A 17,507-nucleotide genomic window follows, 5' to 3' on the forward strand; every position below is an offset into this window, starting at 1 on the left:
CATTTTATGCCTAAAAATAGGGTGGAAATCAATTTTTTAAGGCTACTGGCAGTATTTTCTGATTTACTGGGTAACAAAAGGAGATATTCATAATCCCCTCTGGTAATGTCTTTTCATTGAATATATCAACAAAATGCAAAAATAATTTTGAACCTTGTTTTTTTCAATGGTCAGATTCGTCACGTCAAAATGTATGCAAATTAGCGCATTTTTAATTAGATATAGCCTGATTAGCATATTTAAACATAAAATTACAGAAAACTTGCAATATATATTTTTCTCCTATTCATGTGAGTAATCAACTGGTAAAGTTCCATGGTGATATCTGTAAGTTAAAATGTTTACCCTATTCACCTGTAGTGTCTCGCCTTAAAAATGAATATACTATGTATGAATATGAGTCTATGTATCAGACTCATATTCTGACTAGAATCTGAGTATGATGACATCAGGCTACTGATCATGATTAACTCCCTTCAGAACCCCAGAAGACAAAGTACAAGTAAACTGATCTACATGTGTAAAATCAGTGGAGTGCTCCTTTAATCTATTAAGAGCAGTTCCATTTTATTTCAGCACTGAATAACCACTAATTTAGAGCAACAGCTCAGTGGTTCTGCACCCCAGATATTTTTGCACACACCTTACAATCTCGTTTTAAATTTAGAGTTAAATACAAAAATGTGCAAGCTTTTCACAGAAGCAGACAGTTGGGGAAGGGGGGGGTTATATATTTTAATTCATTATGATGCTACATGATCCATGTTGGTTGTTTATTTTCTTCCTTTACTACAGTATGTTAATAACTTTGCCAGTTATATTTTTATGTACATACAAAAGAGTATCCAATTACTGTGTGATTACATTGTTGTGTGACTGTATCTTTGCATGTGTGGTCTGAAGCGCTAATGCCTTTTTTTTTTTTCTTCTTTAATGTAGTGTGTATTCACAGGTCAGTCCTCCTCCCAGCCATCCACATTCCCACTTCTCTGCTCCCTCAGGCAACGAAAAATACAGATTCTCTTGAACAACCTGCTTAGATGGTCATGAGACAGCCGAGATAATACAGCTGTGTTGTCTCAGTTACCGCCCGACCACTAGAGCCCAACAGGAAACAAAAGAAAAAGATAATCGAAAGAAAAGAGAGCACGCACGCACGCACACGCACACACACACACACACACGATGGTCCCTTTTAAGAAGACGGTATTTTTTTTGTTTTGCCAATAAACTTCAACACTCAAAAAAAGAATAATCATAATAAATCCAGGTCATTTCATGCAGACTGCAGAGTGGACACTTGAATATAGTGCATTTGAATATTATAAACAGAAGCATCGTGGCTACATGATAAGAAAAAAAGGCAAACAGCTGCTGTAATACACTAGAGGACGCAAATACAATACTCCATGGACAAAATTAAACAAGGTGGCCAAAGCTATTGTTACATACTGTATGTTATATATTGAAAATGTCCGGGGGCTGCCTCTCTCAACCTGATGAAGTATCAAGTAAAAATGTGAACTAGAAAAATTTGAGGTCTTTAACTAAATATTACAGCTTTGTTTTTGTTTTTTTTAAAACTACATCATCGTGCAGCATAAATTCTTATCGATATCTTGATGTTTACCAGGTTATAATTTTACAAATGGCCATGGCTACTGATTCCTTGGGCCAGTAAGCGACAAACATGATCAAGTTTTAAACTGATTTCCAACAAAGACCCCCATTTTTCTGTTGTGTACAGGAAATCTGTTCAGATGACAGTTTTGTTTTCAAACCACCCCTCTTCCTCCGTTCTAAAAACAGCCTGTGATTTCATCGTCTGTGGTCTACTCACATAAAACATCCACAAGAAGACGCACACGCACGCACACGGCTTCTACTGGCTCACATTTGTAACCACATACTGTTCAGAAGACAATACATTTAGTTTGAATCTAGAAAAAGAATCTTTCACTGATCGCCGTTTACCTCTCTTTGCAGATTATCAGTAATAAGTGGAAGAGAGATTATCAGAAGAGGAGTGTTAGATCTTTCTTATAGACAATGTGAGTGAGGAACTTGAAGACTTAAGAATCAATGAAAGACTTTTGACATTCAGCCAGCATGAAGCCACTTCCACACACAACTAACTGTTACCTGTGCAAGTTGCGGAAGATCATTTAGGAAGGAGAGATGGACAGAGAAGAACAGATCAGAGGTGGTGATTATTTCACAAAAAAAGAAAGGCAAGACCTGTGACAAAAACGCTCGCACATGGTTTCACTTGGGATCGCCTTCCTTCGTTCTCTTTTTACACGTTAAATCATTTTCCATCCAGACAAACCATTATGATATTGCCTTAAATGTTAAAAAGAAAGAGAAATCAACATAAACCCAGAGACATCCCTGTTGCCGTCATTGACACATGTCCTCCCGAGCACGCCATCCGCCCGTCTGTCACTGTCTGTCTGTGTCTCTACAGGGCCAGCTTGCCAATGATGACTCCAATGACAAAGAAGAGCACGCAGAGCGCCAGGATGCGGGTGCTCAGGCCTTCGTCCCTCATGGCCGAGGTGGCCATGGCGGAGGAGGAAGAAGAGTAAGGCGCGCCCATTGAGGTCACCTTTCTCTTCCGCAGCCCGTCGTCCTCCTGCGTTCAAAAGAGAGGAGTCAGAGATACAGTCAAAACAGCTCAGCACACACTTGTTTGTTGCAAGCATGTATTATACTGCTGCCTTTAGTGCTGTCAGAAATGTCCAATCACAAGCCGAGTACACACAGATCCTCAACATAAGTACAACACTACAGTGTTACAACAAATGTGTTGCCTAGGTGTGATGAGGAGACAAGCCTTGAGAGGAAAATGTAGATGAGCATACTTTTTGTTGTTGCATTTTAGGCCTTTATTTGATAGAACAGCTTAGACATGAAAGGGAAGAGAGGAGTGTGGGGGAGGGGGGATGACATGCAGCAAAGGGCTGCAGGTCGGAATTGAACATATCTTATTGTATTTGAACCTGTTTTATTTTCATGACCGTTTTTAAATTGTGCTTTAATGTTTTATGTAAAGCACTTTGAATTGCCTTGCTGCTGAGATGTGCTATAGAAATAGAGTTGCGTTGCCCTACAACCTCCAGCCTGTCAAGTCTGTGACCAGGGCATAGTGAACACTGTTGTGCACTGTCTGCGTGGAGTTTTGAAAACTGCAACCACACTTGTGACAGCTTTACTGGCATTGCCGTGACTCACTTTGGCTTGAATGCTGCAGAGGCAACGTAACACACACACCTCTCCCCCTCCCACACACACACACACACACACAACTGTGTCGTTAGCTGGCGGCTAACTGCTTGTACTGTGACAGCAGCCAACAAATAACACTAAGTACAAAAAAAAAAAAAAACCACAGGCACCACATTCACTCTCTCTGTGTATGATAGATAAAGTGCTGGAGTAGAAAATACGAGGCAGCAAGAAAACGCAGACAGATTGCCTTTTTGTTTTTGCGCGTCTCACCCTGATCTGTTTGTTTTCTTCCCGTAGCCTCTGCACCTCCATCTGCAGCCGCTTGCACTCCTCCATGATCTTCTTCACCTCACCGTCATCCAGCGAGGCACTGGCTGACTTGGGCAGCGTGGAGAGCTCAGTCTTAACAGAGGAGGCAGAGGAAGACACAGTTTTGTTGGTTTCACTCTCATGCTGTGGAGAGAGAGTGAGGGTGGGTGGGGTGGGGGGGGGGGGGGGCAGGAAGGGGATGAAGACACATGCAGAGACGCAGTAGGGAGTGAAATGAAGGTACAAACAAATAAATCATAGATGAATAAATAAATAAACATATAATGGGTGATACAGTGATGTGTTGCTGATGGATAGGAAATTGAGAAAACTCTAAGGAAACATGCGATGTGATTGTTTCAAATCAGATTCTTCTAAAATGGCTATTATAAGTCTGTATTCATTTAAATCTGTGAAATAAGTTAGGCAACATGAAAAAATGTCACTTTTGTGGCTCTACACCTGACACTTAATGATTGAATGCCTACAATAGTTCAACAAATGCCCATTAACCAAAGAGTTAGACTTACAGTTTTGTCATTTTCTACAGGCATCTCAAATGCACATCTCAACTTTGAATCCATCAGCTCGTCAGGCTTTGCCTCCTTCCACTGTGGAACAAGAACATCGAGAGGGAAAGAGAGACAGACGGGAAGAAAATAAGTGAAAGTTCATACAGGGACTCTTTAGCATCAGATCAGTTCTGTCTGTATCTTTTATGTAAATTATAAGTCATTACTTTACAGGCGATGCTCTAGTGGTGGCCTAAAGGTTAGAGAAGAGAGCTTGTGACCGGGAGGTCGTCGGTTCAATCCCAAAGTGAAAGATGTCTTCCCCCCCCCCTTATTACCACCACTGAGGTGCCCTTGAGCATGGCCCTTAACCCTTAACCTCGAGCTGCTCAGTGGCCAGCAGATCAGAATGTGGTTGTACTGGGCAGCTTCCAGGTGTGAATGTGGAACTGTGTGAATGTGATCAGGGCGTTGCTGCAAAAGAGAGGCTGCCTCTCAGTGAAGCTTCCCTGAATAATAATTTTTAAAAAAATTATCTAGAAGAATTGCATTTTCAGAATTGTGTATTATAAATGATTCAGAAAAGTTTCTGCACAATGAGACAGACAGATTTAAACTGACATATTTAAGAGTTCAGCTTGAGCTAGTGATAGATGGAGATGCCTAAAGTGTGGTTTAACAAGAAAAACCAAGGGTCAACAGTCAAATAGTTGGAATTGGAAGGAATTCATAAATATACCAACAAGAATATAATCCAAAATCAAATCTTGCACTCTGGTACTCACAACTCCTTCCATGTCAGTCATGTCGTATGGAGCCAGCATGGACTGCACCATGAATTTGTGTTTACTCTTTTCATTGGGGTCGTAGTCAAACGGCTGTAGCATAACTGTGGACCAAAACAACAACAGAATGGAGGGAAAGATTAGGGAATTAGGAATTAGAGAAAGAGTGACTTTCTGTATTGACCCATAACAACGGTTACACAACAATCAAAAGAGGTCAGTCAGGTTTATGATTTAGGTTACACTATGACCTGCCTGGATGATCATTTACTTAGTCACTGAAGAGTACAATGATACAAGTAAAATGATTCCGTTCATAATTAATGTCAGAAATTCAGTTTATTTTTGTTCATTCAAATAGCGATGTAACGGAGCAGGGAAGAATCACAACTCAAGTTACTGAAACTGTCTTGAGTTGTGAAGACTTCAACCAGAAATCACCTTGCACCCTCTGAGGGTGACTGCTTGGCTATTTGGAAAAAAAAATAATATTACAATATCCATCAGACACTATTTTAGGTTCAATACAAATACCAATTCTATATCATGATCTTCAATTGAACAACCCAAATATATTTCTCCAATTATTTGGAACACAAAAAGCATTGTGCAGGTATTTTTTTTCATCTTTTTGTGCAGATTGTAGTTACCCAGCACCTGCAAAAATGTTACAGATATGCCACCAGATGATTTCTTAACAATATTTCTAACCTCAAGAGCCAACTGCTGTATTAGTACAATGGCTGGTAGAACTGAGGGTAGAAGATGTATTTTGGTGCTGAAAGACAATACATGCTGACTGATAGCTAGATATAGCTTTAACATTGTCTTCTCATTGTGTTATAGCCTGCATTCAAGTAAAATTTTCTCAACTTATTTTATTGTTACTGCTGGGTGAAAAGATCAATAAATGCCTCTTTCTGCTGGGCCATTAAATCCACAAATGTTATAAAATGTTTTTTCCCCCTCAGATACCAAATACCTAGCCGTTGTTTAGACACATTGTCTGAAAGCAACTACAGATCATCACATTGTTAAGGCACTAAGTCAATAATACAGATTAATGGTATCAGTACCAACCAATTAATGGAATAAGATGTACTAAACCATTCTTCTAGGTTTGAACTTTGACTGGGCTTTTCACCAATGTTGCCAGAAGATGCAAAAATGTTCACGAACCAGAAACATTGACGGAGTTTCCAGCGTCAATAACGCCACTGTTTGGGCGCACACAGTATCTGCGAGGCGCGGTTGTCTTGACTTTGAAACACACATTTCTATCTGTGGGGTTGGTCAGCTTCAGAGTGGCAGTGACGACATCTGTAAACGGGCCTGAGGAGGACACAAGAAACAGTAAAGTGACTCAAGCATGTATGCATGTGTAAATTTACACTTGTGTCTACTAGTTTAAGTGTTTGTTTGTCATTTGTGTGCATGGCTTAGTTTCCTGGTTAAGAATCAAAACTCAGTGGGCATGGGTATGATAAATGATAAGTTACATACACATATTGTCATTGTGTGTCTGCAAGGATGGATATACGAGTAGCGTTTGCGAGTTACTCCACGGTGCACATTAAACATTAAAGCGGTGGAAAGAGCAGCAAAGTGTACAAGCGCTTACTTTATTATTCATGCCCCGCCCTCAGCCAAAACCTGACACTGTAGAAAACTTACTACTATGTTTTCTTGTGTAGCATGTAGATCACCCTCACGGCATCCCCCATTAGACCATGTTTAATGGAATAATCAACCTCTTTTGAAAACTGAACCTTGGCTTTTGGCAATGTGTACTGGACATACAACCACACTGTGCTTTCTGCTCTAATCAGATCCACTGTGCATCAGTAACTGAGTGGGCGTATTCATCTTCTCCTGGGTTATCTTTGCACTCAAAGCTCTGCAATAATAAATCCGTGAACAACCAACTACTGACTGATCCCATCACCTTAGGCCATCACTTGACCCACTTCTACAGCAATATCACACCTAAAGGCAAGTATCTCAGAATGTAGCCATTATCTCTGACAAACCAGCTCAGGCTGTATTTTCACAATGTTTCTGCCTGGAAAGCTGGAAAGGAATTTAGGTTGCACAGTGAGAGTAAACGGGAAATCTCCCAATCACCGCTTGCTAGCTTATAATATTACGAAATAATCACGCTAATAAGGCTAAACAATGACATCCTGATCGTAGAAATTGCTAGAATAGTCACTTATTTGATGCCGGGTGTTCGCAACAAAATCAAGGGGATGTATGTATGTCAAGTATTGATCACATCACGGTGTTTCACATGCTGTCAGAGGATAAAAGACTATGCATTGGCAGCAAATTACTTAGAATGAGTTAGAGAAATGGGACGGCGGGCCTGCCCTGACGCTGCAATGAAAGCTAGCAGTTTGACATTCTAGCTAGGTTAGCTGAATGCTAGCTTGCTAGCATCGTCGCACACAGTGTCGTTTCACCTGTCATCGCCACTTCTGTCGTACACCCAATGTAGACTAGCTAGCTAACGTTATATCCGTGTAATGTAATAACAGCAACAACACATACAGACACATTAGCAAACGTTTACTGGTTAATGCAGGAGTCGATACAGTGCTTATCATTAACAGCTTTTTGGTTAGCTAACATTACCTAACCCACGGCCCTGCCCTCTGGTTCAGCTTTACCTCTGAATTTCAGTTCGTGTTGTGGCTCTAGCACCAGTACTTGTTCTGGTCTGGCCATGTCCCAGGGCTTCTTCCTGTCGTGACGACGAGGACAACTAAATTTTAACGCAGGTAGCCCGAGGAGGTGAAGCAGCTGGCTCCCGAAGAAACAACCTGGCCGTCCACGGTCTATCTACGGGAGAGGAGGAGGAGGATGATGATTACAAATGCACCACCACTCGAACTGACTGCCACCGACAGCTGCTGTAGGCTAACTTGCTAGTGCTAACTCTGCTAGCAGCGGAGGGAGAGAGACAGACGGGAAGGAAGGAGGAGGACGACGACGACGTCACGCGAGGGGCGTGGCTCGTGCGAAATGTCACGGGGTTACTTGCTTGACCATTGCAAAAACAAACGTTCACACCTTAAAGACAACATTTACATTCATGAATATGAACGTCACAAAGAAAACCCAACGTGCACCAGTTTAAGGCGGATATAGGGCAGTGGTTTGAAACACTAATCAGAAAGACTATATGCACCAGGGGCGTAGCCTACATACATGTCATCCTCACTACACTACCATTTATTCATTTTGGCTAACATTTTTTATTTTGTTTATTCAATCAACTGTTCAGTTAGGCTTATTGCAAAATTGCTAAACGCTGTTTCAAAGCCTTCTCCACTTGGCCAGGAATATATAGTTCCGTGGGAATGCTGAAGCCTTTATATATTATTTTGTTAACCTAAAAGTAAAGATTTAAACTCATTGAGTCTAGAATCAGTCTACAAAATGCATACATTTTTAATTGGAGTATCCAATATCCATAGTATTTTTCTGCATTGAGTACTTTTACTGTTGATACTTTAAGTACATTTTCCTGATGATACTTACATACTTTTACTTAAGTAACATTTTCAATGCAGGACTTTTACTTGTAACAGAATATTTTCACAGTGTGGTATTAGTACCTTTACTTATTAAGTAAAGGTTCTGAATACTTCTTCCACCACTGCTCTTTAGTTCTGTTACATCCCAGGCTGAGAGGCAGCAAGACCAGCCGTCCCCACGCCAGAGGCCTCTCTTTTCTGCTGCTGGCACAACTGCTTCCTTCCCAGGCCAGGTGCACCTGGTTGATCAATGCAGCACACTTGGGCAGAGCTACAAGGAGAGGGAGAAGGGACAACAGCACCATATGAACCATAACTGTTCCTATATTTATGCAACCCAGTTTGCTTATGTTAGTGTTTTATCCTTAATGTTTTTCTAAAGTATATATATATATATATTCAAATAAAAGTAGTCAGAGATCAATCAGATTTAACCAATTTGGCATTTAAACATTCAATAGGGTTCAACTACAGACGCAGTGTGCTACATATTAGGATTCAGGTTGATACTCTTCATAGCAGGGGTCATGTCCCATAAGTGCTACAGTTGAGTTTTGTTTCTTCCATTAAAAAGGCATATGTATCTGTATGTGTGTAACATCCGGTCTTAAGAAAAGGGCCTCACATGAATCATGAAAGAGCTGAGTCAGGGGTCTACAGAGGTACCGTTTTGAATCAGTTTCCACTGTTGGGACTTGAGGAGTTAGTTTTTTTCAGACTCCTACACAAAGTCATGATTCATGTTTAATTCCATTATTCCCAGAATCATACCTTTGTCCTTATCCCGAGCAATATGACAGTTAAGTGTCTTTTCCAGGCACAGCATTCCTCATTGAAATACAGGGGGGGGGGTAAGCATACATTACGCTTATGCCTGGTAGAACCTACCACCACATATTGTTTTGATACATTTTGCCTTCCTGCCCACGTTTTCCTTTTGTAAACACTTTGGCACTCAGAGATATTTAATTTCATACTTACTGCACGTTTCATTGCTGACACCTCTACCAGTGTTACAGCACGGTAAATAGTAGGCTGAAGTTTACATTTATTTACATTAAATTCAGATATATGGCAGGAACACCTGGTTACCAGGCTGTGCTTTTTCCTCCAGATCACAGTCACATTTATTAACCTTGAACTTACTTTTACAAATGGCCTCATTTCTACCCTAGTGGGAAATACTGCTGCCTTCATTCTATCATACTTTTCTCATAAAAAAAATGAATGTTAAGGTAGGGGCTAGGTTGCTGCTTTTGTTGCATCTATTCCTGTATACTTAAAGCAACTATTCTCACCAACAATTCATTTTCTACTTACCTCAACATCAACTTATTTGAAAGTTGGTAGGCCCACCCGAGTGAATTAGCTCCTGTAGATCAAGCTTCAATGCCCCTCACTCTATTGGTTGCATAGCAATCATTTCACAGCTCAAAATGAACACATTAAAAGGTAAATGTTGTACTTGTAAATTCACAGTGTGGCTATAAAACACTTGGTATTTTGGATAAAATCTGAGGTCAGAGACTTGTGTATATATATTATGTATATTGAGCATCTTGGGCACAAAACATTCCTTTGGGATGAGTCAAGTTTTGTCTTGTATTGTAAAAATAAAAGTTAAATTTAAAACTTTGGAATTAACTCACTGTGTGTTAACACTTACCAAGGAAAATTCTTTCGTTTAAACAGTCATTTCTAAATGTGGTCATGACGACACAGCCAAAACATAAAAAAACATGCATCAGAAGTTGTATTTTCCAGAATTAGGTTGGGTATTCAGAACTTCACATTTTTTACCTTCAGGGACTCCATGCAGAATAAAGATCCACCAGTTAGACTTTGTTATCTAACTTTTAACCTTAATTTCCACATTGCTGCTTCAAAACCAGATGCCTCCCTGCCAGAAACTGACTTAACAATCTTCATAATTGTCCCAATAAATACACTGCATATCGGAAGAGGAAATGACTGGTAAACAAACAGGAAACTTCCTTTAGCCTGGATTTACAACAACCCTTCCGGCTGATGAAAATTTAGGGATAAGATTGCAAAAATGCAGCTTATGTGAGAAAGTAGTGTTGCCTGTGTCTGTGAGTGTGTTTACATGTGTAATCCCAGACTTGTTGCTGTCTGCACCAAAAAAAACAACTTTATTTCTTAGAGCGTCTGTTCAGAAAGTAGAGACCCATATTTGATGCACACATTAAATGAAGACTCGGTCACTGAAAGGAGAGAGATGCTAATACTGTACAGGCCGCCTCTGCTGTGCAAGGCTAGGAAGGAGGACATCCCCCCTCATCAGAAAATAAACTCAAAGTAATTTCTTTTTTTGTCATTTTTTGGCCGTTTTTTAGCAAAAGAATAAGATTTGTGTAGAAACAAGCAATGTTTTGCATCTGTCATCTCCTCTGACTTTAACCCTTCAAAATGTTGTTTGCAGATGTCAACGAAAGAAAACAAATGAAACCTGAACACAACTTCAGTTGAAAGGATTTAAGTTATAGCAATACGCACACTATCAAGTGTACAATTTGTCAAGGTTCATTTGATTCTAATAAAATACTTTTTTTTTTTTTAAAACCCATATACATTTCATATATTTATCTTTTTGGGGTATATGGATTCAAAAATATACATTTAAATCATAAAGAGAGAGAGAGAATGGGAGGATAGGGGAGAGAAATAAAACTAGAAAAGCTACGAATGGTTGTCCTCCATCCCGAGAGAGAGAGAGAGAGAGAGAGAGAGAGAGAGAGAGAGAGAGAGAGAGACTGGGAGTTAGAAGGGGATTGGCCAAGCTATACAGCGCAGTTTGACACCCACTTTAGCTCATTACACACATACAGTCGTGATCAAGGCACAGGGATCTTCTAAAAGTTATTTTTTTTTTTCAACAAAGTTGTACAAAATAATACATTTTACAGTCTGTACAAGAATAATAGTTCAGCAGTAATGTAAAGACAGACGTACAAAGGAGCAAGAGGTTGGGGAGGAAGGAGAGAGAAGGAAAGATGGGGGGATGGCAGAGGGAGGGAATGGCAACGAGGTGTGAGCGGGCTGTTTGACCACATGTTGTTTATCTTCTTCTTTATATTTCAGGATTATTCTATTTTATTTTTTCTCTTAAACCAAAAGAGCACAGCCAGGAAGGTAGAAGTGCAGATGGGAAGGTGGTGGTGGTGGTGGTGGGGACGAGGAGGTGCAGTGAAGGAGAAAATGAGAGGGAGGGGGAGAACTGTCAAGATGGAGAGTGATGGAGAGTAAAATCAGCGTATGAGAAAGAACAGGCGTGAAAAAAGGAGAAAATTACCGAGACAGAGAGAGAGAGTAAAGATAAAGAAAGAGAGCATACAGGGCACAATGGCACAAAAGTCTACACAGTAAAACATGGTCAATCATGACAAGATGAGAGTTCTCTTTAACTTATATAGTACTGTACTGTAGAAGGATGCTTTTTGCCCTCTGTTAGTTGAGTTCCATAAAAGTTGGCTTTTTTTTGTTTCTTTTTGTTTTAAACTCAATGTATCCTCCTCATGTTTTGCTCCACTACCAACCAGGCAAAGTCAGGTGGCATAACAGTTCTGTGGAGAAGTCGAGGGACTGCCGTCGTCTCTGGCAAACGTATCTAGACGCCATCAGAGAAATTTACATCGGAGTCAGCTCTGTCCTGTGTTGGTGAACCCCCCCACTGCGGACCCAACTGATCACACCCCTGATCTGTTTAGTCTGTGGTAACGCTGCTCCTCGTCTGCGCAGTCACTTAGTTCAATCTCAAAGCGCTGTGCCGGGAAAATCAGCCGACAGCTCAACCAGCCTGCCACTCGTCGGCAGATCACTAAGTTTTTTGTATCCAAGCCGGTTGTGCAGTCCAGTAAAAAGCATGTGGGATACGTTTCTGTGTGCAAGCAGATCCTGTGGTTGGATTTATGGATGTGTGTAAGTGATAGGAAGGATTGGTGTACACGGTTTGAGTCAAGTCCTGAGCACAGTGCTTTTTTTTATTTTTATTTTTTTTGTTAGATACAGTGTTTAGCTGATCTGTTGTGACATGTTTATTCTCTATTTGCAGTAATTCAACAGTCATCGCTTTCCCAGTTGCACTGATGTAGTAGCTCGCTCAGTCTTCATCCTGACCTCAATGAGAGGAAAATCTCACAATCTCAACCGCGGCTCAAACGCAGTCCGGACTGGGCCACTCAGGGTTTCTAGAAAGGTGAGAGTAACGTGTATGGGGACGATATATGATGTTGAGATGTGTGAAGCTGGGAGTATAGCTGAAGGTGAAGATCCGAGTCTGTGTATGTGTGAACCCCTAAAACCCTTCCATAAAAATAGCTCTGTCTACTGCAGGTAGGGAGTTTGCATCAGGGAAGTTCTGGGTTCAGGGTGTGTCTGTAGTGTGTGTGTGTGTGTGCGCGTTTGTGTGTGTGTGCGCGTGTGTGTGTGTGTGTGTGTGTTTTGGCCCCCATTCCTTTACAAGAGCTCACACAGTTTTGTGGAAGAGGGGAGTTCAGAGACTCAGGGTTCAGGGTTTTTCATAGTCTGATGTGTTTTTGGCCGAACACTTTTTTTTCTCCCATCACAACAGCTCGTACTGCCGCAGGTGCATCCGCTGGATGATGTCTCGACAGTCGTTGAATACACGGCGGATGTTTTCCGTGTCGACGGCGCAGGTGAAGTGGGGGTAGCAGTAGTGCCTCCCGTCCCCGCTTGCTGTGCTGATCCTCTGTAGATGGAAAAAGGAGAAAGTAAGAAACTATTTCACTGTGTATATTACAACTAACACAGTTGCTGATTGGTTGTGAAGGTTTCCTTGAGCAGCGGGCTCCAATTTTTATTTTTAACAGAGCACATGTACAGAGACATACAATGCACAAACACCTTCATGATCATGCCATATTTAGCCAATAAAATGATTCTATACATTTGTTAATTGTCAACAAATCCCATGAGACAGACTCTGAACACTTTTCAACTCTATCTGTGGCAGTCAGACCCAAGCCCATTAGTTTTTTTTACTGAAAATACATTTTTAAAGTACCCAACTTAGGCTGCAATTACATTTTCCGCAGGGTTGTGCGGCAGTGTGGGAGTGTCACTTAAAGGGCCCATTTGTGTGGCATCCTGTTTGTACTTTAACCCCCCAATGTAGCACAAGTAGACTTTATATTTTACAATAATTTATTTCAATCAAAGCGTTTTCACGATCTCGACATTCCGGACCGCTCTTGAAGGCAGTTTCATTTCACGGAGAAAGAAAAGAGACTGAGGGACTGTGCTTTTTGCCGGAACTTGTTGCAGGAAACAGTCAGCTGTAATGGTCTTAGTCACAAACTTCTGGGTAGTTAAGTGCTTGTGTTTCATTTCTTTACCCTCATAGTTTTTTTTAAAACTTTCTTGTAGCAGTGATAGAGACAGGGATGCTTACGGTTTACTGAAATCGGACTGATAAGTCTGATCTCTGGTTACGTGATTGGCCACCGTAGAGCGACGTCGAGTTGCGTTTCTCCAAAAGTTGAATCCGTCAACTTTTTTTTCCAGCACCACCCTGTGGCCCCCAACGCTGCAGCCTAAACCCACTACCCCCGTTCAAATGAATGGGAGGACTGACTTCTCGCCGGAGCACCTGATCCTGTCTGAATGCCTTACCCTTTAAAATTTGCATATTACAAAGCACAAAAGCAAAACCTACAGCCATTGCACTTACCAGGAATTCATCTCTTATAAAGTACTTTGCCCTTGTAACACGTGGATCTTCTCCAGGCTCTGGTGTCGCTGGAAGAGGAGAGAGAGGCTAATGAAACCACAGTTCTTATGACATGCAATCTTTCAAATGGGGATGGATCATACAACAACCAGGATGGAATCGGCTTTTCTAAGCATTTATTAGTAAGCCGGTGTACATTATGATGTGAATAATTTTGAAAAGGGGGGGGGTGACATACAGCAAAGGGCCACAGGTCAACCAGGTGAGCTACCCAGGCGCCCCCAACGATGACCTCTTGGATGATGCTAAATGCACCGTCCATCACAGATCTAGTTTTTTGGAGGAGTCACGAGTTTGAGCCGATATTTGCACAGCTGTTTTAATGATGGGGGAAAAAAACATGACTTTACACTAAAAGCAGAACTATCACAGTATGTCTGTGTGTATCCCTGTGGAAGCACAAGGCTATAGTGAGAAGCAAGGGGTTTTTAAAAACTGGGACATATTTGGAACAGGTGGTGGAAAACTGGGACATCTTGGTATTTTTCAGAGAACAGTTTCCAGCTGGGACTCTTTTAAGGCAGTTTGGGGAGTCTGGTCACCCCACTTTACAAACAATAATCACATGATTTCCTGAACTAAAGAAGCAGTTTCCAAAGGAGATATTTACAAGTTGAAAAAGACCAGCTGTATTTGTACAACTACTAATACGGATAGTGTTGCTGAGAATTAATGGTGAACCTTTCAACTAAATTCACACCGTCCTGTCTAAGTTAATGGCCGTATGAGGTCAAAAGTATCTGGAAGTGGACACAACTGTGGTACAACTGCTCACCATCGTCAGGTGTGGTGTAGCGAGCAAATTCAGGAAAGTATTCCTCAATTTTGGACTTCCCTGCCAGCACCTTCTCTGCTAGCAGGTCCTGTTTATTTAGGAACAAGATGACAGAAATGGTCCGCAGCCATCTGAAGAGAAAAAAAACACCATGAATCAACATCACACACTTAACTATCAAACTGTGTCTGAGTGTGAAGAACGACATGAGAAGAAATCACTGCTTAGAGTTGGTCAAATAAATACAAATGGGGCTAGTGGGTGACAGCTCTTTCAGCGGATGACATTAAAAGATAGATAATTCCTGGAAAATACTAATTATCCCAAAGTGTCTGCATGGTTGCCCAATTGCACAAAAACTAGTTCTGTTTACTGAACAGTCTAAACAGCTCAGAAGATTTCCACAACTGAAACCTGAAAAATGAAAAAGGAATACATTTTGACTGTCTGGATTCAGTACAAGGACGAATACATTTTAAATCGAGGCATTTAACTCAGTGACCACCATGTCTTCTGTGATGCGAGACACACTGCCAAAGGTTTTGGTAATCTTCCATCGTTCTGCAACTTTTATTTGCTTACATGCCGCTGTAACTTGTAAATAAAGTACATGAGCTGCCCTTGATTGGTGTTATGCTGTGTTTGTTGCTAGGGAACCCCCGCACTTGGTTATGCAATCATTCAAGAGAAAAAGACGGCTGGTTTATAAAGGTTTCCCAGCCTTGATCGATTAACATTATTTGTCTGCGATTACAAAAAATGTAAGTTCTGAAAAGGCTAGATAGAGTTCCTTGTCATCCCTTGAAAAGCACTTTTCCCTACTTTACTTCTACAATGACAGAAAACAACATGCAGACAGATCCAGTATCTATGTCTCTTCACCTGTTGTTCCAGATGTTCTTGAAGAGGTTGAGGGCCTCCTGTAAACGGTTGGTCTGATTGTCCTCTCTGATCACCATGTTGTAACTGCTACTGGCCACCACGAAGATAATGGCCGTTACATCTGAGGAGGAGAGAGGGGACAGAGATCAATCAGACACAGTGAGAGAAAAAGACATGAGTGGAGCGAAGTGAGAGGAAGCAGAAAGAAACACAAGTTACCGTTAAAGCACTGAATCCATTTACGGCGTTCGTCTCTTTGACCACCAACATCAAACATACTGGGTAAATTAAACAAGAGACATTGGTGTTAACAGGTGAAATACTGCCATCATGTGGAGAAACTGTATATCTTAGATTCTCATGTGTTTTTATCCTGAGTCATTGTACATGATTTATACTGAAGCTATGAGTCAGTTTAGTAAGAAGTACCAATATACACTGTTATTTCCCTGCCCTTGCCTTTATGTTTTTACTCACTGGAAATTAACTTTGTCCACTTGAAATCTTGTCTCAAAGATTCCTGAAGTCAGAACTCTGCACCGCAGCAAATCCTGGTAAAAGATAACAGAAATTGTAACAAAACGGTTTCCAAGATCATAAAAATATCCTACAGAATTTTGAATGACTACACTGTAAATCTGGAGCAAGCTTTACACTCTGCAAATTGCTTCTGTGGCCTGCACTTATTTTCTAGATCAGAGTAAAAAACTTGAAGGGACTGGGACACAAGATTGTTTTATTTTCTGCCCCTATTTTGAGGCTTGCATAGGTCAACTTGGGTAAAAAGAGTACATAGAATTTATCTTTGATGGTTGATGTTCTTTGATGAACAGCGTAAAAAAGCTGTGCTGCTCTACTCCAGGATAAACATTTCAACTGAAAAAAAATTCACTAGTTAGATCGAGATCCAACTCCAACACAGCACCTTTTTTGGTTTGCACCATTACATTTGAGTAAGGGTTATTAGTTATGCCAAACAGTAATAAACTGCTTATTAATGATGAATATAAATCAAACTTTCAAAACCACTTCATCTTGAAATATCTCTAATATATGAAACGCATAATGAAGTGTGTGGTTTTGTTAATTTGGCAGAGTTTCACCCACCTGATCTGTTGGAGTGTAGTCACTCTGTTTCACAATGTCAATCTTGTCTAGAAAGCTGAAGAGAAAGAAGAAAAAAAAGTAAGAACATTGGTATGAGGATAATATTACTATTATTATACAATAATATATTTTTATTATAACAGATTGCAGTTTCATTGTTGAAGAAGACTTGTACAGATGGGCTCAGGCACCACAATCAGTATCAAACAACTAAAAGAACAGTTTCCAAACACGACAGAGCACTTTTATGCAGCGGGCATCCTCATCAACAAACAAACAAACAAACGCAGAGGCATCCTCCCTGCTCGTTCAATAGCCAGGGACGACATTAAAGCACTCAAACGTGCAATATGTCAAAAATGCATACGCACATGTGCCAGAAGGGAATAAACATACCTACACGTGATGAGGACGACAAAGAAAACAAGAGAAATACATCGGATCAAAAATCACCGGACTTGTGTAACCTTATTTCACTTGTGTAAGTATTGGTCATTTCAAGTTTCAGGTATGTGCGTCAGAAGAAATCCAGCTCTCCTACACAAGCAAACTCAGAGAGCTTCAAGTGTGTGGCACTAGTATTACTTTAATGCTGCA

General features: G+C 40.7%; 2 protein-coding genes across 3 annotated transcripts in view; both read right to left on the reverse strand.

Moving 5' to 3' along the window:
- Positions 1-1,018: 1,018 nt before the first annotated feature.
- Positions 1,019-7,802, reverse strand: LOC144520696 (vesicle-associated membrane protein-associated protein B-like). 2 transcript variants are annotated; one of them, XM_078254610.1, is made up of 6 exons: positions 7,507-7,802; positions 6,017-6,169; positions 4,838-4,941; positions 4,071-4,151; positions 3,502-3,633; positions 1,019-2,635 (listed from the first exon to the last, which is right to left on the reverse strand). In XM_078254610.1, exons 1-6 carry the CDS (start codon positions 7,562-7,564, stop codon positions 2,462-2,464), a joined length of 702 nt encoding a protein of 233 aa, XP_078110736.1. In that variant the 5' UTR covers positions 7,565-7,802; the 3' UTR covers positions 1,019-2,461. The 2 variants fall into 2 exon arrangements, with proteins under 2 accessions (XP_078110736.1, XP_078110735.1); XM_078254609.1 differs by having other exon boundaries at positions 3,502-3,684.
- Positions 7,803-12,345: 4,543 nt separating this feature from the next.
- gnas (GNAS complex locus) overlaps positions 12,346-17,507 on the reverse strand; it is a 31,678-nt gene continuing 26,516 nt past the window's right edge. Inside the window, exons 6-12 of the mRNA XM_078254608.1 lie at positions 16,911-16,965; positions 16,281-16,354; positions 16,023-16,081; positions 15,804-15,924; positions 14,922-15,052; positions 14,087-14,154; positions 12,346-13,105 (exon numbers count right to left, since the gene is read on the reverse strand). Coding sequence (XP_078110734.1) covers positions 12,959-13,105; positions 14,087-14,154; positions 14,922-15,052; positions 15,804-15,924; positions 16,023-16,081; positions 16,281-16,354; positions 16,911-16,965 — 655 coding nt within the window. The 3' untranslated portion in view covers positions 12,346-12,958. The remainder of the gene's footprint in view (positions 13,106-14,086; positions 14,155-14,921; positions 15,053-15,803; positions 15,925-16,022; positions 16,082-16,280; positions 16,355-16,910; positions 16,966-17,507) is intronic.

Source organism: Sander vitreus, chromosome 7, assembly GCF_031162955.1.
Source record: "Sander vitreus isolate 19-12246 chromosome 7, sanVit1, whole genome shotgun sequence".
Taxonomy (NCBI): Eukaryota; Metazoa; Chordata; class Actinopteri; order Perciformes; family Percidae; genus Sander; species Sander vitreus.